The sequence below is a fragment of the Syngnathus typhle genome, linkage group LG15 (assembly GCF_033458585.1).
Source record: "Syngnathus typhle isolate RoL2023-S1 ecotype Sweden linkage group LG15, RoL_Styp_1.0, whole genome shotgun sequence".
Taxonomy (NCBI): Eukaryota; Metazoa; Chordata; class Actinopteri; order Syngnathiformes; family Syngnathidae; genus Syngnathus; species Syngnathus typhle.
In genome coordinates, this window is record NC_083752.1 from 1,218,835 (window position 1) to 1,241,636 (window position 22,802).

The following is a 22,802-nucleotide window of genomic DNA, read 5'->3' on the forward strand; positions in this document are numbered from 1 at the left end:
TGGTTTTTGGTAGAGGATAAAGAATATATGCCTGTTATTATTGTCTCCACACGACTTCAAGCCAAGTGTCCCAATACTTGTGTCTTTTCACCGTTGCTTTCCTCAAAGTTACAAGGGGGACTTGTTTTTCCACTTTTCTTTCCTCCCCCCCACTTTTCTCCTTGCCTCCGTAATAGCTTCCATGCCGAGTCTTTCACGAGCAAAGCGTGGGATTAACGGCCGGCCGGCGGAGGCAAACGGGCGTCCGGGGAGTTTACCTGTCAGGACCCGGCGGCGGCGGCGGCTCATATACGCTCGGACATTGTTGAGCAAGCCGGCGGCGGACGTCATCTCGGAGGAATGCTGGAAATGGAAAGGGGGGGGGGGGGGGGGTAGCTTCAAAAGAAGGCCAAGGCGTCGTAAATAAAATGCGATGCGGCAAGCGAGGGATGTTTACACGTGCGGGTGGCCGTCGGTGCTCATCCGGAGACTCGTTGGACTTTCTGATGGTCTGGCCGAGCGTTGGGGGGCTCCCCTCGGAGTGTTTTTTTTTTTCTCTCGCTCGGACCGCCGTCCTGAGGTCATGCGGTAAAAACGAGGGAGGGGGCCCGTCGGGTGCTTTTACCTTGCAACTGTCGTCCGTAACCCCCAAAAGTATTCCCACACCAGGCCTTGTGCAAGGATGAACGATGAATGCATCCTAAATGTCTTATCAGTCAGTTCAAATGAGCTCATGGGTGCAGCATTAATGATATCATTCTAGGCAGAGGATAAAGAATGCACCGCATAACTTTGGCTAATTCTAAATTCAATGATATGTATGCCAGTTCAAAGTTCAAAAGACAATTGGAACCATCCTGGAGGCCTGTCAAAAATGAAAAAGAGGAAAAACAAGACTCGACCACAGTGAGTGTGAGTGGAAGGTGTCCCTTTTTTCGGTGGCCACTTTTCCATGCTTTGTCGGATGGCCCCGTTCCCGCTCCCCTGACGATGATTTGACTTGACACAGCGCGACCAAGGTAGGTAGTGAAGGTAGACACACACGGTGACATCACTCCCTCCCTCCCTCCCTCCCTCCCTCCCTCCCAAAATCCGCTAGCACGCCACCCGTCGGCCCTTTGCCCCCCCCCCCAGAAATGGCATTGCACCCATGTGCTGTCAGCTGCTTGAAAGGTGCGTGCCACAAACAAAACAACCGTATTGCACTTGTTGGAAGCACTTTCTAAGAGGACATATGAAGGCAAATGGACTTTTTTGACGTCTTGTAAAGCAATAGCTGCGTGTCTGGAGTGCCCGCCCACGCATCAAGTGTGAAATGAAACAAGCAGGAAAATCATTAGCGAGTGTGATATGGGGGTGAACAATTCCCGCTCCGACTCCAGCAGCTCCACGTCCATTTGGGCAAATGTGTTTCCGAGCGAGCTCTCGGACACGTTTCTAAGAGTCGGCGGGCTAATTAAGGTAAGAGCCGTACCCAAAGCCAAGAGGTAAGCAGAGCTGCAGATGTCATAACCATCCATTAGCACTGGTGGCCACAAGGGGCACTGTAGAGTCGTGTTGTCTGTTCGGTTCAGTTTTCACAATATGTTGGAGTCTGATTTTTAAACATTTATTTCATTCATTTTAATTCAACAGTCTTGTAATCGAGTATTTGTCATTGTTTCAGTGTTGGTTAGCAGTAGCCGATTGTTTTTTTCCCCCCAACCATTCTGAATTTGCAAGCCTTAAGAAAGTGAAAGTGTTGCTCTTGAAACGAGTATGACGCCTATGATCATTTCACGTGACATCCATCGAGATTGCGCTCGCGTGAATTCTCCACACTCAACGCAAATACGCCCGCCATCGGCACGCTCAGAATGAACTTGATTTCTCCGACTTTTTTTTTTTTCCTTCTTCTTCTTCTTCTTCTTCTTCTTCTTCTTCTTCTTCTTCTTCTTCTTCTTCTTCTTCTTCTTCTTCTTCTTCTTCTTCTAAGTGCCAGGGATGCAACTAATTGACGTCTTGTGTGAAGGGTAAACAAATGCACTGGAGGAAGTCTCCCGGCCGTCAGTCTGCCTTCACCGGAAGAGGTAAAGTGTCATCCTGATAATACGAAAAGGAGCGACTTTTGCTTTGAGGCTTCTAATTTTGGAGGCTCGGAATAATAAAAAAAAAAAAAATCCCCAAATTCTCACTTTGATGCCGCATTCGGGAGGATGAACGGGTTCGAGTCGAGTTCAGTGTCAGAGCCGGGCCGACTTCCCCTACTGTCGACGCCACGCTTTGGTGGGAAGACAGGCATGCGGACGAGAGCTCATGATTCTCAGCTTCCTTTTGTGTTAGTTGTACTAGGTTCATCTTGTTTTTCCTTTTCAATGACTTCACTGGTTCTTCTATATCAAACAATTTGTTTTAGGTTTATTTACCTGACATGTTTCGGCGGGTTCCTCACACTCTGATGAAGGCGGAAGAACCCGCTCAAACATGTCAGGTAAATAAACCTAAAACAAATTCCTTTTGTGTTGTTTTGCAGAAAATGGAACAAGAGTTACAAGTCAACACGGTAGTGTAAAATGTTGGACAAAAGTGCCATCTTATATTTGCTTTCACTTCCCGAACACACCCTATATATAGCATTAGCGGCGCAATGCTACTCGGCCACTGCTAGCCGTCAGAGCTAGCACGAGCATGTTTGGGCTTTTATAGCAAAACTTGTTTTTAGAACGAAGATTTGACACATTTCTGGCGCCGTTTTGATAGTAAATATGAAATCAATGGTCCAATTTAAAAAATAGTGGTCCTTCACTTGTCCTGGAATGACTCGTACTGTGAAATTTCGTTCGGATTTTGAAACTGTTTCTGTGCTTAAAGGTATGGAAGCAAGATGGGGAATGAAGCTGGCAACCGAATGCAAAGGACGTGAGGTAAGCCTAAAGTTTCCCCTTATTACTAGGATGATCCTTAAGCAATTTTCAAACATCTGTCAAGTGTTTTTTCCATCAAGTGCAGCATAATGATGCTGTGCACTGCAAATTCCAAAATCAATTCAGCCGCTTGCCTTCATATGCTAATTGTTGGGGGTGAGTGGCCTTTAGATTTGCGCCTCTGCAATTATTTGAAATGACAGTTACCCTATGCACGAATCATATTGCATTGGCAGAGATTGAAGCAGCCCTGGCAAAAGTACTCATGCTCAGTCCTTAAGTAGAGGGACACTTGGAGTCTGGGTGGAAAGCCGAAAAGAAAAGAAAGCAGCTTCACGACTAAAAAGTACTTGGAAGAAGTAGAGACTCAGAAGTAAGAACTGTTTTTCTTTGTCAATTATATCAAGTACCTAACTTTGCGAATACGTTTTCATGTTGGTAGTAATGCCAGAAAATTGGAAATTTCATCCAACTTTTGAGTTAACTATTTTATATACCAATTTTGCACACCTTTTTTCTCAATGCCTTTTGGGGAATGGGGGGGGGGGGGTCGTAATACCAGGGATGTTTCACAAATTACATACAGAGTTTTTGCATCAAGTGTCCGGGCCCTCTCGCTCCTCCTCCAACTCAGTCCGAGTCACCCTCAGCATGAGTCGTAACGAAGCAAACGCTGCTGCCCGCATGCCTTTCGAGGCTCACCGGTGCACTTATTCCGCCATTCACGATTTGCAGTATGGCGCTGAAAACGCCGCTGCGGAGGTCCTTGAGCGAGCACGTCAAAGTTTCCACCTACAAGGCTTGGGACGTCTTCTGGAGGAACGTGAGGGAGAGGCGGCTGTGGGGTGAGTCGCGATGGCAACCGCTACTGTCCACTCTTTGGCAGATGTAGATGGTGTATATTTGAGTTACAAATGGAAAAAGAAAATAGCAACATTTGACAAAATCATCATGTTTTGAATTGTTTCAATTGGGCTTAATATCTGGAGATGACAAATATAAAAGACATTCATCCTTATCATTGCTGCCTAATGGAAATAATTTACATTTGGTGACTATTTTTTGGAGGCTACATTGAACCCCCTAGTTTTGGTGGAACAGCGATTGTCGAGTCGAGCAACAGCGCCTCCCTCCCTCCCTCCGTCCGTCAGGTGGTGATGAGTCAAACGAGCGCCGCCGTGGACGTTTATATTCGTCGACCGAAATGCAACCGCTTACTGCCACTGACCGATTTCAACGTCAAGTATGTTTTTCAACTTATGGAAATACTGCGCACGTTATATAATTGTTATCGTCTTGTTTTGGCGTCGTTTTCAACTTTTAGTCCAGCAACCAAAATGTTCGGGTTCAGGACAAGGGGGGAAAGAAAAAGAAAAAAAAAGCAATTCTGTTGATCTACTGTGCTGTAACTGCTCGGCACCTTAAGTTTTATTTGGGCTGTTAAGTTTTTTTAATGAAGCGGTAATGATATGTGAAATTGCCATTGGAGGAGGAATTTGAAAAGTCAGAGAAAGAACCGTAGTTTTCTAGTATGCAAGTGGCCCACCAAAAAAAACGTCATTGCATCAAAGCGTGAGGCTCGGCACATCCACAAGAGCGTCGAGATTGATTGGCCGTTTCATGACTGATTTGACGCTGCGGGTGGCATCCCGAGGCCGGTGGAGGTTTTGCGTGGCAACCTGCAAAAGAAATCAACATAGCGAGTGATGAAGATGAAGCTTTGGATTTTTTCGGAGTGCGTTTTGGCCATGACAGTTTGGAGGGGGTTCCCTGCTCACAGTTTTGCCTGCCTGCCTGCCTGCCTGCCCGCCTGCTTGCGAAAATTGACACCGGCTCCAGCTGGTGACGCCGACCCATCCGCCCGTTACGTCGTCGGAAGAATCCTGGCAAAGGCCGTGGCCTGGCCTCATTATGCACAAGCGCATCGAGCGTCGTCGCACCTCTAGCAATCTCTAGGAAAGTTGAAATGCATAATAGGGGATGGGATGATGGAGCTGTTTTGTTTCTCTTCATAAATGGCCGGGCGGAGCTGAAAGCGTAGATCGTCCTTCACATGGTGTGCGCAGCCTTAACCAAATGGCCTGATTTCAATATGGGAGTGGCTTTTGTTTTAGCAACTGGGTTGCTCTTGAGTGAGCCTTGTGCGCTTTTTGTCGACGGCTTGAGGGCGTTGAACAAAAACCTCATGATTGTCCTCGGCTTGCAAAACAGATTTATTGGTCATCTGCGCTCGCTCGGCGTGTCCCGTTGCCTCTTCTTCATCATCTCGCTCGCCGTCTCAATATTTACTCCTCCGTAACTCACGGGCCAAATAAGGTCTCTGACCCGCAGCGGCGCTCTAAACAAACGTTGTGTAAGCTTTTCCCCTCAGCCGTCAATTGTGACGCTTTCCAGAAGCCCGGAATGATTGCAAAGATGGCCGACAGTGGGCATTTGTTCTTTTTGTACTTGCGAGCGCTCTTCTGTGTTATAATACGACGGACGGACGGGCAGCATTCGATCGGAGTTTTATAAGGCCGCCGTGCGCCGTTGCCTCTGAAGCGCGCGCTTCCTTTGCTTTGAATGTCCCTAATTAACCTTCACCCGCGGCAAACATCCAATGCGGACGTCTCGCTGTTCCGCTTCCTCCTCTACGGGGACCCAAAACATTTCCCGCTGACGTTTGGCCATGTACTGCTCAAGGCGATACGAGCTGCAGACCTTTGTGATGAGGAATATTAGAATTATCCGTGAAGGGAATGATTTTTGATGGCTCGCCAAAATGCGGCGCCAGAGTATCGCTGGCGTTCCGATGCAATATTTATCACGCTGGTACGTCACAAAGTCATTTGGGGAACCGTTTTGGTTTCTATCCGCTCAGGAGCCGTCGTCACGGCCGCCTGGATTGCGTTTGAAGCACGTCCGTCACGTGACAAACCTCAGATCTTTTCCTTCCATATCTTCCGGTTCTCTTATTTTTCCCTATTGCGCCTCTTATTTCAGACTGGAGGGATTTAGCTTCCGCCCTCCATTTCCAGATGTGAAAGAGGGAAATATCCATATGGAATAGAAATGTAGAGGATTCACCTTTGGAGTTGGTGGAAGCCAGCATGAAAATAGGGCATCTTTGAGTGATTTACCCAAACATTCCTTACCTTTTTGTTTTTCAGCATTGAGCTCAGGGTAGAAAGGATGAAGGTTTGCCATGGGGATGGAGGTTGGCCCCTTTTCGTGTAATTTGGTCTTTCTTTTGTCTTTGCAACCTCCCACGTGACGGCGACGGCCTTAACCAGATCGTGCGGTCGTCGTCGTGCGCTGGCTGATAGTCCGAAGTAGTTTTATGGGCTTGTTCTCTTCCGTGCCCAGCAGGGATTTGAGATTTTGGACAAAAGAGGAAGACAACATGCTCCTCCCTCACACCGGACACCTGTTAGGCGACATTCAATTTGCAGTTAACACGTTTTCCATTTGCAGTTAGTTGGCCCAATGGCAAACGTTGGAGCTCACCCAAACGTTTTCATTACTCAACTCAAGATTCCAGGCAAAATTGCGTCATTGGAAATTTCCTTTCGGAGCAGTGAAAACACGCTCGGGTGAAAGCGCTCGCGTTTCTTGTTATTGTCGCGGGTGTCGCTTGAGATCTTAGCAGCTTGTTTGTGTAAAGAAAGGTCATTTGCCAGAGACGCTCGCTCGCCCGCCAGCCCGTTCTCGGAGGCTTTCGTTCCATTTCATCCTGAGGTGACGCAGCCATCTCCCCTTCCCCCCCCCCCCCCCCCAGTCATTGTTTTCTTTGATTGCAGACCTCCCAAAGCGAAACACTGGTGTGAATCTGCCCATGTCAAAATATGCAGCAGGAGTCGAGTGCGTGCGTGCGCGCGCGCGTCTGACTAAATTCCAGCTCGGCTGTTTTGACAGCGCCTGCCTCGCTGGCAGTCACCAATCAATCCCTTTTTTTCTTCCCCTAATGGAAACGCAGCAGCAGCAGCGTTTGTACCAAAATGGCTCTCTGAGAGCACGTTAAGGCAGGAGGCAAGAATCATTTGCATTTCTGCTGCCTAATTTGGACGGGGGAGTTTGGAATCGGTTACGGTTCGTAGTTCGCCCTTTGCTTTGTTTACACTTTGACGGGGGGGCAAATTTGACCGCATATAAAGTAAGCACTGAAGTGGTTTGTTTATATTTTGATTTCCGTGGTAACCACAAACTAGTCGAGCCTGAATTCTTGCCATTTGCATGCATCTTTGCGTCAACTTGTTTGATGCCACGTCACACAATGAATTGACTGTCCACGTGTCTATTTTCAAAAAATGCTCTCGGTTCTTTTCTCGTTTACAATTTGCTTTGACTTGATCAGCGGCCCATTAAGCCGTGGCTAACTTACTTGAATCCGTAACACATTTGGTGTAAACATTATTTCCAAAACGCTTCCAATTCTGCACTTGACTCTCATTTCCGATTTCATCAACAGCCCATTTGGGCAGAAAACTCGATTAGGAACCTAAATTGACTTTGCACCTGTCTCGCACATAAACATTTTTTTTTTTACTTTAACAAACGGTCCGGTCCCTCTCTTCTCATTTGTCTATTTTGATTTCATCAACCATCCTTTGCTTTCCTTGGCCGCCGCTTCTCCACTAGTTTCAGTCAGACGAGGGCGGGACCAAATTGCAGGTGTCGGGAGACAAAACAACAGCGGGATGGATGAAAGCCAGAGTTCCATTGAACGATCAGGCTTTTTTTTTCATATATATAATATAATTCTCTCTGGAAACTAATTTAAGGGTCCCTCCCTCGAGTTGTCGTGTGTCCTCTCGGCTTCTACGAGCATATCCACCTTTTGTATTTTCATCCAACCGGGCCGACCTTTCTCACAATGACAAATAAATAAATAGCACGGCCCCGGTGGCTGGTGTCGCACTGTAGCGGTGCTATCCTGCCGCCAGGTAGCGCACCTGAGTCAAACCCCCAGAAAGACGTCAGTCGTGAGAGAACCGAAGGACATTTTTGGTGTACTGAACTTCATCACGGCAGCGCAAAAATTGTTTCTGCAGCGTAACAAAAATAGTAAGAGCAGCAGCAGCAGCAGCAGCAGCAGAATAACTGTCAGTGACCCACTTCCAGCCTTTGTGTTGGCGGATGTTTTTATTATTTGAACCCACAAGACCATGCGCGCACACGCATACGCACGCACGCACGTATTGTGCTGGCTGCTCTAATCATTTGGTTCCACACAGTGTCTGCTAGCGTAGCATTAGCCTAAATACATACAGTATGTCTAATTAAGCCTGCAGCAGGTTGGCCTCGTTTGTCTGTAAGCAAAAGATAGATGCTATTTGACAGCAGCAGCCGCCAATAACGCTTATCGTATTTGCGCAAATCGTGTCTGGAAGTGTTTATTGCCTGTCGAGCGTAGTAAATGCGGAGGGGCTGGGCTTTTATTTGTAGGCCCTTTTGGAATACACGGCTACTTTGACTTACGAGGCTTAACCGTTCGCTCGACTCATCTCGCTCCAGTCAAGATTCTCCATCCAAGTGAACCGACGCGGCCTAAAAGGCGTCTTTCCTCCCCTCCTCCTGCGCCATGCGCGTAATGGTGCCTTTAGCCGTCGTCCACCTTGGCCACCCACGGGCTTCGCTCCCCCAAAGATGGTACCTTAAATGTGGTGATCTTTTCAGATGAATGATTCTCAATAGGGAAAGATGGCCTAACCTTTTAAGCGGGGGCAGAAAGACCTCTTGAGCGAGATGCGTGCAAACAGACGTCACCTTTTATAATGGCTGAGCTGAGCTGAGCTTGGAGGGCGGGAAAAAAAAACTTTGATTAAATATACAACTGGTGGTGTTGTTTTTTAGGTCTAATGTGTGCAGAGTGCATTGATCCATCCGTGCGCAGGAGTCGTCAGGGAATCTGGCTTCTATGCCAACGTCAGACAGATTCAACAACTCTCCGGTACTTTCTAGAGCAATCCGTCTTCTGGTCGGTCTCGTGGCGTTGCGGTCGTTCAAAGCAGTCTCCGGATGCATTCCAAGGCATTTTGCAGTGCTCAGTGAGTCAGTTCTGCGCTCCAAAGTACAGCCAATGTCACAGTGGAGTCGAATCGATCCAAAAATGGCAATTTGGAGCCCGGAAGAGTGACTGAGTGACGTAAACACGGACGCTAATGGCACGTCCGAGTTTGTGCTCCGAATCCCCAAAAGGTGAAGTCCTGGGCAGACGGCCAACTCCGTCCGCCATCATCACCCCGGCTCCCGTTAAGTCCCTCAAGCTGCCAAAAGCACACTGCTGGGGATTCGCAAAAAGAGTCAATTAAACATTTGGAGATTAAATGCGGCTCTCCTCGACACACAAGTGGATTAGGAATGGTCGATAATGAGCCAGCCAGACAGACCCCCCCCCCCCCCCCCCCCCTTTTTCTTTTCACTTGTCCCTTTGGACATTTGACATTGAGATTTTACAGGGATAGGAAAGCGCCACAGTAGTCAAATGTTGTCCAGTTTTCAAAAAAGAAAATCTTGAACTGAGCGGGAGTTTGAATCCGCTTCTCCTCATCAGGGTCTCGGCTTCCTGTGCTTATCTCAGATGACTTTTGGCAGGCGGCGGCCTGATGATGCTTGGCTGCCACGTCGCTTTCTCACTCATGTTGATCGGGTACGTTTGCTAGATTGAAAATGCATTCATGGAGGCAAATACTAATGGGCCCGCCCGCCCACCGGGCATTTCCCCTGTTTGCCAGATGGTCCGTCTTAGGTACGGGACCATTGTTTCATTTGTTGACTAGAACATTTTTGCGTTATTGTGGATGGGGTCGGATGTTGAAAACGATGATCATCTGACGTCGACCGTTAATGAGCGGCGGGAGGGGGATTGCCGATAAATCGGACGCATTTTGTACGAGTTCTGCGCTCTGACAGATGAGCAGAAATGACGGGCAGAACAATCCCAGGCTATGAATCACAGAGGCATTTCCTGAGCGGGCCGGGCCGGCGGGACGATTCTTCAGTATGCGTCGGTTGGCGCTCTTGCGGGCAGAGACTTCCTCTTGTTGCGCTCCCTTCACCTGGGAGCCAGCCCAAAGAATGCAGGCCAAAGGTTTTACAACGAGGCACGGTGTTCCTCCTATTTGTAACTTTGTACGAACGATTGACGACGACGAGAAGCTGCCGAGACCAGAGCGCCTCAGAAGACGCTGCCGTTGGTTTTTAAAGAATGGCATTTTCTCACTCGATTATTGCGACTCCCAGAGGAGCATTTGACGGCAAATAATTGGCGTCCAAAAGGATTTTTTCTTTTGTCAGGCCCGTGGTGGGTGTATGTGTGCGTGACAATCAACCATCAATTGTACTGTGTTGCCACTGCAGACCCATCCAAGCGAGCCTCAATTGGCTTCAGATGGGACCTGACTCACTGGGATGGGGAGGAATTTGCAAACACTAACCGGGCCCAAAGTCCAGTAATCGATTCCTGGCAAGGGGGGGCTGCTGGCAACCCCGCAGAGCACCCCCCCCCCCCCCCCCCCCGGCAGCAGCGCCGCCGCCGCCTTTCCATCAAGCTCCCGAACAAAAACACTTTATTTATAGTGTCGTCAACAAGGACACTTTGTTTTGTGCTTCCGCTGGTGAGTTGGTTTGCTTCCGTGATGTGGTGATCTTTAATAAATGCTTTTCTCCACTTCTCTTTATTGGAGCTTAAACGTACAATTGGAAAAATGTCAACAGGAAGAAGTTTTTTATTTTCACTTTGGTCGTATTCTGGCGAGCGGCCAGAACGGACCACTTTTGTCGCTAAGCTAACGTCGCGCGACGTGTACGTGGAGCGTCTGTAACACAGGGTGAGGCCAAATTTCAAGACGCTTCCTGTCCGAGCCACTCGGAAATACTCAACCCCAAAGCCTCTGAGGCTTCCTTCAGATTAGACTACACACACGCACACACACACAGGTTTACACAACAGTAAACTAGGACACACCCCAGAGCACACAAGTAAGTGAGTAAGCAGCCATGCGAAGTTTGCGGGGGTAAACACATCATGCACGTCCCCTTGTAAGCGTACGGCCGCCTGGCTGCAACACACACACACACACACACACACACACACACACACATTTGGAACTCCCATCCGTTGGGAGTATTGTTGAATTCTTCCTCTTCTGACGCCCAGCAGGCTCAGGAAAAGGAAATGCACTCTTGTGTAACCTTTCTACACAGAGATACTAAAAGAGAGAGTTTTATGTTGTTGTTTCTTCGTGACAAATTCCGATCAATACCGGTCTCGACATGTGAAGGCCAAAGTTGAGGATTGAATCGGAAGTGGTCGCTTTCTCAGAAAACCGTAGCTTGTCTCGGACTTCTGACCTCCATTTTATTTCCGTCACCCAATGAGATTTAACAAAAAAAAGTGACAATCCAGTTTGGACAAATGAAGGAGTTGAAGCTGCAAATAGCGTAGGAAGTCGATGGAAACTTTTGAAACAGCCTTCTCGTACAAGTGAGTCTCCGAAGAAGTTGATGAGCTACTCTTCTCCCTCCGCTCGGAAATTAATGTAGCGAGAGCCTTTAAGAGTTTATTCACATTTGAAAGCTGCAATTCCAATACAAACACCTCCGCGCAAAATGGAAGGCCATTAGCACTAATGGCGTACCTGACGAAACCTCAAAGACGTACACGTCGTGCCGAGGACTTGGCGGCCCATTTGGAGACCTTCTCATTTTGGCTGAGTGTCGTTTTTTTCAACGCTAATCTTCTTAACGACCTTCTTCTCTCTGTTTGTTGTTCCTTGTACAATCCGAGGCAATGAAATCGTCAGCTTAATGTGCGAGTGGATGCGACCGACCGACCGACCGCGCAATGTTTTGATCTCTATCGGCCCTTTTCCTTGCCACCCCATTACGAGAAAGGCAAAACGTCTCGGGATGACGTTGGAGAAACAAGCGGCGGGTAATGATTTTGACCACACTCTGACCGCAGTGATTCAACTTACCGAAAAAAGAATGCCAGAAATATGAATGGCTAAATTTCCCGCTGATGTTCACATGTCAGGGGCAAAGGGTTATTTTTAGGGCACATAACCCCCCCCCCCCCCACCCACCCCCCCCCCGGTGTTTCGATGGTCTGCTCCTGACCAGAGGAAGAGGAGTGGCAGGGAGGGGAAATGTCCAACAATGACTTGCTTAACATGATGCGTGAGACGAACGACACATCAGCACCGCTCTGCCTCGCTCCAACTGGGAATTTGAAACTTTGCCCACTTTGGATTTCATACTTTCGACAGTCCTCTTTTGTTTGGGTTGAAATTGCTGTGAGTATTTTTGTGGCATCCAAATAAATGGAAGTTTGCTAACAAGCCTGAAGCATGTTAATCCCAAGTGAGTATGTGTTTGACTCGTAATCAATCCAATGTCTGTGCACGATGACAGACAGCTGCTATTTAATAGGCCTCCGGGAGATAAGCATGTTTAATTAGCATCGTGAGCAGTAATTAATTAGAAGCCCATGACGGCCTTTGCTACTGTGAATGTTTCCTCAAACGTCTGTTTGCGCATATAGGAAACTTTATTTTTTTCCTTCCATTTGCGATATCTGATGTTAAAAAGTGTTGATTATGGCTGTAAAAAGAAATCCGCATCAGTGACTTAGCTAACAACTAGCACTACTTGGTCATAACCGACCCAAAAAAACAGACTTTACATCTATTTATTGATTGTTTTATATCTCTATGTTTAAACACCAAAATGTTCACGCAAACCGGATGATTCCGTCCAACCGTCTTAACTAGGGGTGTAAATCGCGGGTTTTGTCACGATACGATATCATATCGATACAAAGACCTACGATACGATATTTGCCGATATCTTAAAGCCTGCTGCGATTCATTCACGATACATCACGATATAGTGCTCTACGATCGATATATATATATTTTTTAAAATAAAAAATACAGAACAATATCCTGATTTATAACAATTCATACGCAAAATCAACAAGGTACTGCAAACTCTTTATTTAGGAAATGACAAGAGTATTGCAGTATACAAAGTGCTTATTTTAACACTGAACTTTGATGTCGTGTTTTTTTCTTTAAATGTGCGGCGAGATTTGTGCTCCCTGAATATTTGATCACCGGATGGCAGGATTTACAAACTGCACGTGTCTTGTCCGTTGAGCCATCTTTTCTTTGGAATCCAAAGTGCTTCCAAAGGAATGACTCGAAGCCTAAAGGGGAGCAAATTTCCTCGTCTTTTTGGACACTAGCCATAGCGCCAGCCCAGGAGCCGGGTACTAGTTGTCGACTCCCCTTTCACGTGCCTGCTCTGCTCACAACGCAACACGCCGCGCACTGCGCCCGGAAAGAGGAAGCCAGCAACAATGAACTGGATTTCAAAATAAAGTCGCGTCTAATGTCCGAGGTCAAACACGGCGATATAAATCGATGTTTACGTTTAGCATCGATGCCAATAAATCGTAGAGCATTATATCGATTGATCGATGTGTATCGATGAATCGTTACGCCCCTAGTCTTAACGCTAACGTATAATGTGATAGACGATATGCTAATGGAGATTAGCATCGTCGCTAATTGTAAATGATGTATTCATTCTCTCCGCTAGTAGTGTAGCTCAGTTTGGGACCTTCTCTGCCTCGCTCCTTCATCCATAGAAAATGGCTCTCTACATGGTCTTGATTTTGACATTCCAATGTTTTCAAGGGAGCGCCACTTCTGGAGCCAACCACCGACAAATCACCCACCGACTTAGTCGGAGCAGGGAATCAACGACGCGCCGCATCGTGATCTGTTTTGTTTTGGAGAAAGAAAGAAAGAAAGAAAGAAAGAAAGAAAGAAAGAAAGAAAGAAAGAAAGAAAGAAAGAAAGAGAAAGAAAGAAAGAAAGAAAGAAAGAAAGAAAGAAAGAAAGAAAGAAAGAAAGAAAGAAAGAAAGAAAGAAAGAAAGAAAGAAAGAAAGAAAGAGAGAGAGAGAGAAAGAAAGAGAGAAAGAAAGAAAGAATTCTCTCCCATTTGCTTCACCCTACCTCGGGAGGGTTTAGCCTAACTCATTAAAGCTTGGCGCGGAACGCCTAACTCTTTTGATGGATTCAGTGGAGCTGTCTTTCCGCCAGAGTGTACTTTGTACTCGTGTTGTTAGCAACGGATGGCAACAAGAGTGTTGGCCAGCATTGACTCCGAATGCAGCGGCACCTGCCAGCGTGCGCCTGTGTTAATCACGCCGACTTTCGGCATTTGCCCCACTTCCAGTGAAATGATTTGATTTATCTTGGATGATGTGGTCCGTTTCACCGATACTGAAAAAAACATGAAATCATTTCCCCATGTGGACACGATGCCTTTCATAACCTTCCTCGACCGACCGACTCTGAGGCCCTTATGGATTATGGAAAAGTTAAATTTCCAATTAACATTCAGGGTTTTCAAAGTAATTGCCAGCAAAAATGCAAAAGATGCAGAAAAAACGATAATCGCCTGTGAAAGGCTGATTTCATCGTGTTTTGAATTTCATCAGTAAGATGCCCTTGGAAAAGGCTTTTGTTTTTATAAGCAGCCCTTTGCTCCTGGTTCTGCTTGCTGTTTTGTAACAGGATGTGGAAAAAGCCCCGAGTTGAACACAATTTGTGTTTGACTTTGTCCCCTTTAAAAAACAAAATGGCCGCACAACAGCACTTCAATTGCTTTTCTGGCACATTTCCAATTTGGCCTCCAATACAAAGCAAACAGTCCAAGTTTCAAACCTCTTGACCTTTGGGGAGTTTTCCCGAGTCAAAGACTCCAAACCGCCGCTTGGAGGTGCCATACCGTCGCTCCCGAATCTCAACCGACAGCGCGTTACGTAAGAGACTAAAATGGAAATGGACACAAATAGAATAGCGGGAGGGCGAGTAGCTTGAAAATGACACCATTCACGCTCGCTCGTGGACATTTGAAGGAAGAAAACACTTCAAAGCTGTCAGAAACAACAATGACCCGTCACGCCCCACCTCGGTGTTCCCTGTTTACGTAAGCGATGCTATCTGCCCGTCTGGCTATTAGCGCACTTGCTAAAGGCCTCTTCCTTTTTCCAAATGACCATGTGTCAAAGGAAGTTGCGGCCTGGCCTGGCCTGGCCTGGCCTGGCCTGGCCTGGCCTGGCCTGGCCTGGCCTGGCCTGGCCTGGCCTGGCCTGGCCTGGCCTGGCCTGGCCTGGCCTGGCCTGGCCTGGCCCCTTTGGGTTCCGATAAAGAGATTCGGATGTGCGATTGAGGCTCGTGGCCCTGCCTCCATCGGCGAAGCACTCGACACGCATATGCCATTTTGTTTTGGGCCAGGAGCCAGAATCTCCAGCCCTCTATTTCTTCTAGCGCATGCCCTTATGTTTTTGAAGTCGGTCTTAGTCGTGGTGTAAATTGGCGTAATATTGGAGCAAACATTTATTCAGCAGAATAGTCACAGATTGACTTCAGCATAAACACAGGGCAGCCAGTCGAGGGAACCCCCACCCCACCCCCCGCAATCGTTGCTAAAGAGAAACGTTGCGATAGGCTCGAGTTCACACCGTCCAAAAAATCAAACGGCTAGCACCCGGTAACTACTATTTTCGGACGTATTTTCAGTTCTTACCTTCGGGCCGAGTCCGCTATCCGCCAGTCAGCGGTAATTCAAATAGTCACAGTTAGTGAATAGCCCCCATGCGCCCCCAGGTCGTTTCCAACGCCAATTGAACCAAAGCTCCTAAAGAGACGGCCCACCGATTATTTGTTCTCTGAAAGCGTGAAACTCCAGTTGTTGTTGTTTTGATTTCTTTGCAGAGATCCAAGCCAAGGAGGCCTGCGATTGGCTGCGAGCGGCCGGCTTCCCTCAATACGCGCAATTGTTCAAAGGTAAATAACCTGCCTTGGTTTTGATCTGGAGGCTACTTCCAATGATGGCTCCAAGCAAATTAGACCCTGAAATGCGAACAATTGTGTTGAGTTGAAAAAGTGCAATTGGAGTCCCAAAGTAAGCTTGATATCAGACTGCAGGTTTCCCATCGACGTGGAGCTCGCCAAGAGGGATCACCGCTTCCTGGATAAAGACGCTCTGGATTCCCTCTGCAGGTAGCGTTCTGGACATTGAGGGATTTTTGGCTGGCAAATCTCGTCCGAGGGAACCCGACGGCCAGCGCTTTACAATATCGTATGTAACCGAGCACCAAGGAAGGAGAAGGCGTTGAATGTCCCTTTGGGAGACCTTGAATTTGCAAATCAGCCAGCCTGGCTTGCTTTCCCCGCCCGCTCGGCTTTAGTGACATTTGATACGCCGGCTCACGTTTGAGCTCTCTCCCGGCTGCAAAGTTGTGATTTGGCGCCATGTCGCAGAAGCGTCACCAGACACTCACTGCCTGCAGTGAAATCAACAAGCGGCTAACGACAGGAGCTCATTCAAGTCAAAGTTGACGATAGAGAACAAAGTCACAATCTCCGGAGTCCTTTAACCGACCGTCACATCGGAATCCAAAGCGTCGTTGCTTATTTTGCCAGCCATTTAGACCGCTTGAGTCATTTCCCAGGTGACCTGAATCTCCAATGCGTTGCATCACTCTCTGACCGACCGACCGACTGGCTTGCTCTTCCTCTTTGCAGGCGTCTGTTCACGTTGAACAAATGTGCCGAGATGAGGCTGGACCTGCCAAAGGACAAAGATCAAGTGAGTTGTTGAGAAGGAAAAGAAAACGGCTTCGCTACGTGACCATTGTGTCCTCTTTCAGAGCCACGAAGACTTTATCGAGGACCATCTTTGCGCCATCAGCCCCAGGTGGACCCACGACAGGCGGATGCGACAATGGCGCCGCCTGGACTCCTCGACAGAACCGCTCCGCTTGACTGACACCTCCAGTTCCCCTCAGGACGACGTCAGCTCCGTTCACAGTTCCGGCAGCACCGAGAGCGAAGGGCGAAACGGGAAAAGCCCGAGAGAAGGCGCCGCCGACAGAAGCGCCGACGACCCGGCCGCCAGCCGCAGCTCCTCGCGCTGCTCCTCCTCAAACAAGACTCCGTCCTCCATCAGCGGACCCCCGTCACCTGGAAGCGGCGGAGGATCGTCCACCGTCAGTCTGGAAGCATGCGTGATGGATAAACCGCCCCGCAAAAAGGGGACCAGCCTTCTGAGGAAGATGGACAAACTGAGGTTGAGAGGAACAACCGGCCTCCTCTCTCCACCGAGGAACCATCTGACCGGGATGGTCCCAGGGTCTGTGGGAGGAAGGTGAGGATTCATCCCCAGGGCTCCTGTTTATCTGAATGATTTTTCTTTGCAGGACCACGCCATCATGAAACGCCTGCAGTTCTAATACCAAGTTGGCCTTTCTTTTTTGTTTCTTCCTAGCCGTGCGTCATCTTTGCCCTCGTCGCCGCACGCCACAAGCAGCGGCGGCAGCAGCAACAGCCACTCTGAGAGCAGCAGCGCCGTTAGCACGCCCAGCCCTGTCGCGCGGGTCCGCAGTAACTGCAAACGCGGCGAAATGGGCGAGGGTGTGACCCGCGACGACAACGACCATACAAGTACCCCGGTCGGTTGAGACATACGCTGTCTGGCTGGCTGGCTGTCTGACCGGCTGCCCGGCTCCGGCCCGGCTTTGGTTTTTTTGGGGGATTCAAGTAATGTTCCATATCATGTGCATAAGTTGGACTTTCTTTGATCCTCTCAGGACTACAACGGCCAGATCAACAACAACATCAGCCACAACAGCCTGCTCTTCCACATCCCCCACGGGCACAAACCGGGCACCTTTCCAACCTCCCTCGCCCACAAGCACGCCCTCCTGGATCAATCCTCTGTCAACTGGAGGACGGGCAGCTTCCACGGTTACCGGCAACGACGCGGTTGCCGCCGGGGCGCCGCGTGGCTCGACGCCTCGCCCGACCACAGGCTGAGCATCTACGACAACGTGCCGGACGAGCGGCGGCTGTCTGAAAGCCAAAGCGGGGGGAACAACGTTAGCGACGTGGAGAGGATGATGGGAGACGAGGTGGGTCCTGTGTGTTGAGACTTGAATTGGATTCTTTGAAATCAAACCCACCTGATGTTGGGAGACGAGGTGGGTCCTGTGTGTTGAGACTTGAATTGGATTCTTTGAAACCAAACCCACTTGATGGCTCTTTTTGGGCTTCTCTATGCTCCTCACGCGCGTTGCCCTTTTGGCCGTCAGGTATCTCGACTGTTGGGAGGCGAGGACGTTTTCTCGGCTTTGGACACGGTTTTGGAAAGGATCAACGACCTGCAGCAACTGGTCTCCACCTGGACCGAAAGTCTGTCCGAAGACGACCGTCGGCGACATTCCGCCTCTTCTTCCACTTCCTCCTGCTGCGACGACTCGCCCGCCGACGGCTCCTCCTCCGCCGCCGCCTCCCCCTGCCCTTCTTCGTCCCCGACCCCGGAGGTTCAGCGATCGGAAGAAGACGACGACGAGGGGGAGAGCTGCGAAGACGATTCCGAGACTAGATCGCCTCGAGTCAAGAGCGGGTGAGGAACCTTGACGTCTTTTGCCGTTGACATTTATTTTCACATCAAGTGTCATTTTGGTGCCTTTCTAGTCGGCAGCTGCGCCGGTCCAGTGAGCAGAGCCTTCCCTCTTTGCCAGCCGGTCCGGGCGTGGAAAAGCAGTCCGTCTCCCAGTTGGCCCTCCTTCAGAAGCTGGCCCTGCTCAAACTCACCGCCCTGATGGACAAGCACTCGCCGTCCAGCAAGCAAGGTTGGAGCTGGTAAGATCGTAAACAAAAAGAGAATTGTGTCGCCGCGTGGGCTAAACGGACGGCTAAATATTTCAGGCAGCCTGATTTGGAAAAGGCATCTATTATTCAGGGCTCAGGTGCAGACGGGCTGGGCAGACGGGCTGGAAAATTACACTAACAGATCTTTTTTTCCAAGGAAGAAACTTTTGAAAAATCACACGCTGGAGATATTCCGTAACAAGGATGAATGATAACCTGTGGCTGCTTGTTTTTTTGTTTACCACCAACCAATCCCGAGTATTATTTCCTCAAATCAGTAATTGCCAAGTACGTCCTAATGAAACATCGACATTTGAGTTGAAAGTGCCAGACAATTGGACTTGTCCCGGGAGCAGATTCTCTTTTGGATGCCCTCTCATTTTGAATCCAGTCTTGGTTCCAGCCTGGTGCTGGCGCGCATGCTGATGTTTCAAATGTGTGAGGAGGGCATTTTTTGAGGAGGTTTGTAGCAGGATTTCACAAAGAGAATTTAATGAATTATTAAAGAGCCGACCGACGTGGCTCGCGCACAATTTGAAGCCAAAAGTGCCAAAAAGAATCTTTTTAGGAAGACGGCTCATTCTGGGCGGAGCCACGCAGGAAATGACAGCGGCGGCGTGTCAAAGGAGCCGCTCGGAAGGCACCGCCGTGAAACCGGATGATGAGATTCATTAGCGATGACAAGCCCCCCCCCCCAAAACAAATGGCCTGAAATGTCCTAGTCTTTGATCCGTTTCCATCATTTCCTGAGCATGTTCTTTCCCGTCCCCTTCTTCCCAGTCTGCACATATTCTCCCATCAGGGACACGCACACACGGTTCATTTGGCTCTTCCTTCAAAGGAAGCGTATTGGGCCATGTTTCCTGTGCCACCGTCCAAGCAGTTTGATCTCATGGCTTACGAGAACAAAAATCCAAGCGCAAATAAAATTCCACCTGCTGAAAGGATGATTGGAATAAAGGGAGTGTCTCATCATCCATCACGACGTAGGTCTTTTGGTCATAGGAGCGTTCCCAAGGCGACGGTGAGGAAGGCCAAGGCGCCGGCCGCCAAGGCCAGGCCGGTTTTCGGTGTCCCCCTGCTGGTCAACGTGCAGCGAACAGGAGCACCCCTCCCTCCCGGCATCCTCAAGGCGCTTGTTTACCTCAGGACGCAATGTCTGGACCAGGTGACCCCGCCGTCGAAAAATCCGAAGCGGCCCGACCAGATGGAGTGCTTCAACTTTGCCCGCACGTGCCCTCAGGTGGGTCTTTTTCGGAAGTCGGGCTCAAAGTCTCGGACGCAGCGCTTGCGCGAGACGCTGGAGTCGGACCTTGACGGCGTCTCCTACGACGGCCAGTCGGCGTTCGACGTGGCCGACCTGGTCAAGCAGTACTTCCGGGACCTGCCCGAGCCCGTCTTCACCTTCAAGCTCTGCGAGACCTTCCTGCACATTTACCAATGTGAGTAGCGCTCGGTGTCATTTTTACCAAGATGAGGTGAATTTAAGAAAGAAAAGGATGAAAAAAATCCAGGGAAATTCCCATTGTTCAGCTGTCAATTTGAACAGAATCAAATGGTTTTTGTGTCTATCTTTTTAACCTGCGTTCACATTTTGCAGTCGACATCCATCATTCCAGTTTGAGCATATTCCAAAAATTCACCTCACCCTCGCCTTGACTTTTCCATTCCATCCATTTCACGTTCCGAATTGAAAATATTCAGCACATTTCAGCATCTTCAAATTCACACATCCCAAACGTTTCACCCCAAAACAGGCCTAAATGGCTGTAAAGGATGTCAGACGTAGTGTGACGTAGGTTTGGCAAGCTTTTTTTTAGTGCTGAAAGAAGAATACAAATTGATATTGGAAAAAGCTCACCTTGGAGAAGGGGCACGCGACGCGCACTGCACTTTGTAGCTCGAAAAGATTTATTGAGCGGCATGGAGCAGAAAGCTGAGGCGTGCGCCCGCCCGCCGCTGTCTGCAGATTTCCCCAAAGATCAACAGCTGCCGGCGGCCCAGGCGGCCATCTTGCTGCTGCCCGACGAGAACCGCGAGGCGCTGCGGACGTTGCTCTTCTTCCTCCGCGACGTGGTGGCCTGCGTGGACGACAACCGCATGACGCCCACCAATGTGGCCGTCTGCCTCGCGCCGTCGCTTTTCCACCTCAACGCCCTCAAGAGGGACGCCGGCGCCAAAAGGTTCCCTCGGAGACACAAAAGAAACACTTTGGAGGCTTTGATTTCATTTGGGTTTTGGTCTGCCGTGTCATTGCCTCTTCAGATCCAGTCACAGGAAGTACAGTCTGGGTCGTCCGGACCAACGCGACTTAAGCGAGAACCTGGCCGCCACGCAGGGCCTGGCCAACATGATCGGCGAAGCGGAGAGACTTTTCCAGGTAGCCACGGACAGACAGCCTTCTGGTCGGAAGATTCCGTCTGAATTTCTATTTTGATCTCGCGTAGATTCCGGAGTTTTGGCCGAGCTCCTCCGCCGCCACCGACCAGCCGATTGGGGAGGAGGAGCTGGAGCAGAACCTGAGGAAGCTCCAGCAGAATACGCCGTTCCTCATCAAGGAAGCCAGGGACAAAAGTCGAAGCTGGGAGAGTTGTCCCGCTCCCGAAAACGTGGAGCTGGCCGTCAAGAAGGTCCGTTAGACGGACAGATAGCTAGCGACTTTGCCGATATTTCGTTTCACCGTTTTTTTTCTCCTCAAATTGTGACGGCTGGCAGACGTGGCGGGGCTGCCCGCTGTGGACGTGGCGCGTCTCGGTGGAGGTAGACGCCGGCCGGGAGGTTTTGCTCCGCCGGCTCCTCGAGCGACCGTGGGACGACGACGCGCGGCGGGGCTCCGTCATCCAGGCGCTGGGCGAGCGCGCCCACGTCTACCGATACCTCCGGCTGGGCCCCGACGCCGGCCTGGCCTCCTGCCTGCCGCGGGAGCACCTGCTGCTCAGGTGAAGAGAAAAACAAAATCGAATCCAAAATAGCCGGAGGGAGGGAGTTTTTTTTCTTTTCTTTTTTGCGTGAATGAGGCTGATGAATATTTCATCCCAGCCTGCAGTCAGATGAGATTTGACAGCCTGTGTGTGTTTGCTTTTGTCATCCGCCCGTGTTTTTTTGTCAGCGCATAAATGAACTCTGTGTTACCTCTGAGTCAGTCAGACACTTGAGTTATTTATTTCTGCTCGAATCACACGGAAGGAAACATCCAACCGCATTTGCATCACGCGCCAATCGTTTAGGCGGAAGCATTGGAAACATAAACGCCTTGCAATTGATGCGATGATTCGCTTCTTGCAAATTACAAGAACAAGGACGCAATTCTCTGTGATGTGAAATTTGATTGTAGGGAAGGCTGTTGAAGAATGACGTTTCTTTTCTAGGGGGAAAAGCTTTGATCGCGTCCGTTTCTCTCTTCCCGTGAAGACCATTTGATTCAACGTTTTGTTTATCGTCCTTTCCAATGTCAAAAACACTGCTTGATCATTTTCTGAAATTTTTTATATCCTAATTTGAAAACCAATGCTTGCGGTCGCAGGACGTGGCAGCCGGAGGCGACTCGCGACCCGCTCTACGTGTCGTCCGTGTCCACGCAGCACCCGCACGTGCCACCGGAGGGCGTCCGAGTGCACACGCACGCTTGCCTTTACCTGCTGGAAGCCTCCGCCGGCAAGAGCCGCCTCACGCACCTGTGCCGCACCGATACCAGGTACGCAGGAACCGCAGATCCGCTTCCCAGCACCGTAGCCGGTTTGCGAGGCAACTCCTCCCTCAAACGTGTCATGCTCTAGAGGGCGCTCTCCGGCGTGGCACCGCCAAGTGAGCGGACATCGCATGGTCGCCTCTCTGCTGGCCATCAAAGCGTCCGTGGAAGGCAGGCGCAACGAGACCACCGTTTGAGGACGCCCGCTGGGAAGGATTGTTCATTTGATGTGGAGTTTTTTGAATGCTTCAAAAAGGTAACACTTCTCACACCCTGCCAAACAGCAAGCTTTGAAAAAAATGAAGAATGGAACGCTCCGCATTATTTCATGTACTACACTAGTAAGATATATTTATAAGCTTTGGAGTGAGGAAGTGCAAGTGATCAGCGCCAAGCGTCTGATTAAAAGGTTTTTATTTCTGGGAGAAAACGGGTTTGTGTCTTATTTACAAGGCAAAAGAATAGAATTCAAGCCAAGCAATTGTTTTAAAAAGAGGGGGAGAAATAGTCCACAACACGCA

The 22,802-nt window shown here is 49.3% G+C and overlaps 1 protein-coding gene and 1 long non-coding RNA gene across 14 annotated transcripts; one reads left to right on the forward strand and one right to left on the reverse strand.

The window, feature by feature from the left end:
• The first annotated feature begins 452 nt into the window (after positions 1–452).
• si:dkeyp-23e4.3 (rho GTPase-activating protein 7) lies at positions 453–22,711 on the forward strand. 13 transcript variants are annotated; one of them, XM_061298911.1, is made up of 21 exons: positions 1,508–2,048; positions 2,830–2,882; positions 2,963–3,038; positions 3,119–3,255; positions 3,618–3,727; positions 15,654–15,725; positions 15,860–15,941; positions 16,467–16,530; positions 16,592–17,088; positions 17,209–17,392; positions 17,531–17,851; positions 18,032–18,345; positions 18,417–18,584; positions 19,599–19,761; positions 19,837–20,035; positions 20,563–20,776; positions 20,859–20,973; positions 21,041–21,223; positions 21,309–21,532; positions 22,117–22,287; positions 22,370–22,711. In XM_061298911.1, the coding sequence occupies exons 5-21, from the start codon at positions 3,619–3,621 to the stop codon at positions 22,476–22,478; spliced, it is 3,189 nt and encodes a 1,062-aa protein (XP_061154895.1). In that variant the 5' UTR covers positions 1,508–2,048; positions 2,830–2,882; positions 2,963–3,038; positions 3,119–3,255; position 3,618; the 3' UTR covers positions 22,479–22,711. The 13 variants fall into 13 exon arrangements, with proteins under 13 accessions (XP_061154898.1, XP_061154895.1, XP_061154904.1 ...); XM_061298920.1 differs by lacking the exon at positions 3,618–3,727 and having other exon boundaries at positions 1,510–2,048; XM_061298914.1 differs by lacking the exons at positions 2,963–3,038; positions 3,119–3,255; positions 3,618–3,727 and adding an exon at positions 453–998 and having other exon boundaries at positions 1,991–2,048.
• Positions 3,957–6,336, reverse strand: LOC133167874 (uncharacterized). Its single transcript, XR_009718121.1, has 2 exons — positions 6,017–6,336; positions 3,957–4,561 (listed from the first exon to the last, which is right to left on the reverse strand). It is a non-coding gene; the product is annotated as an uncharacterized LOC133167874 (long non-coding RNA).
• Positions 22,712–22,802: the final 91 nt, after the last annotated feature.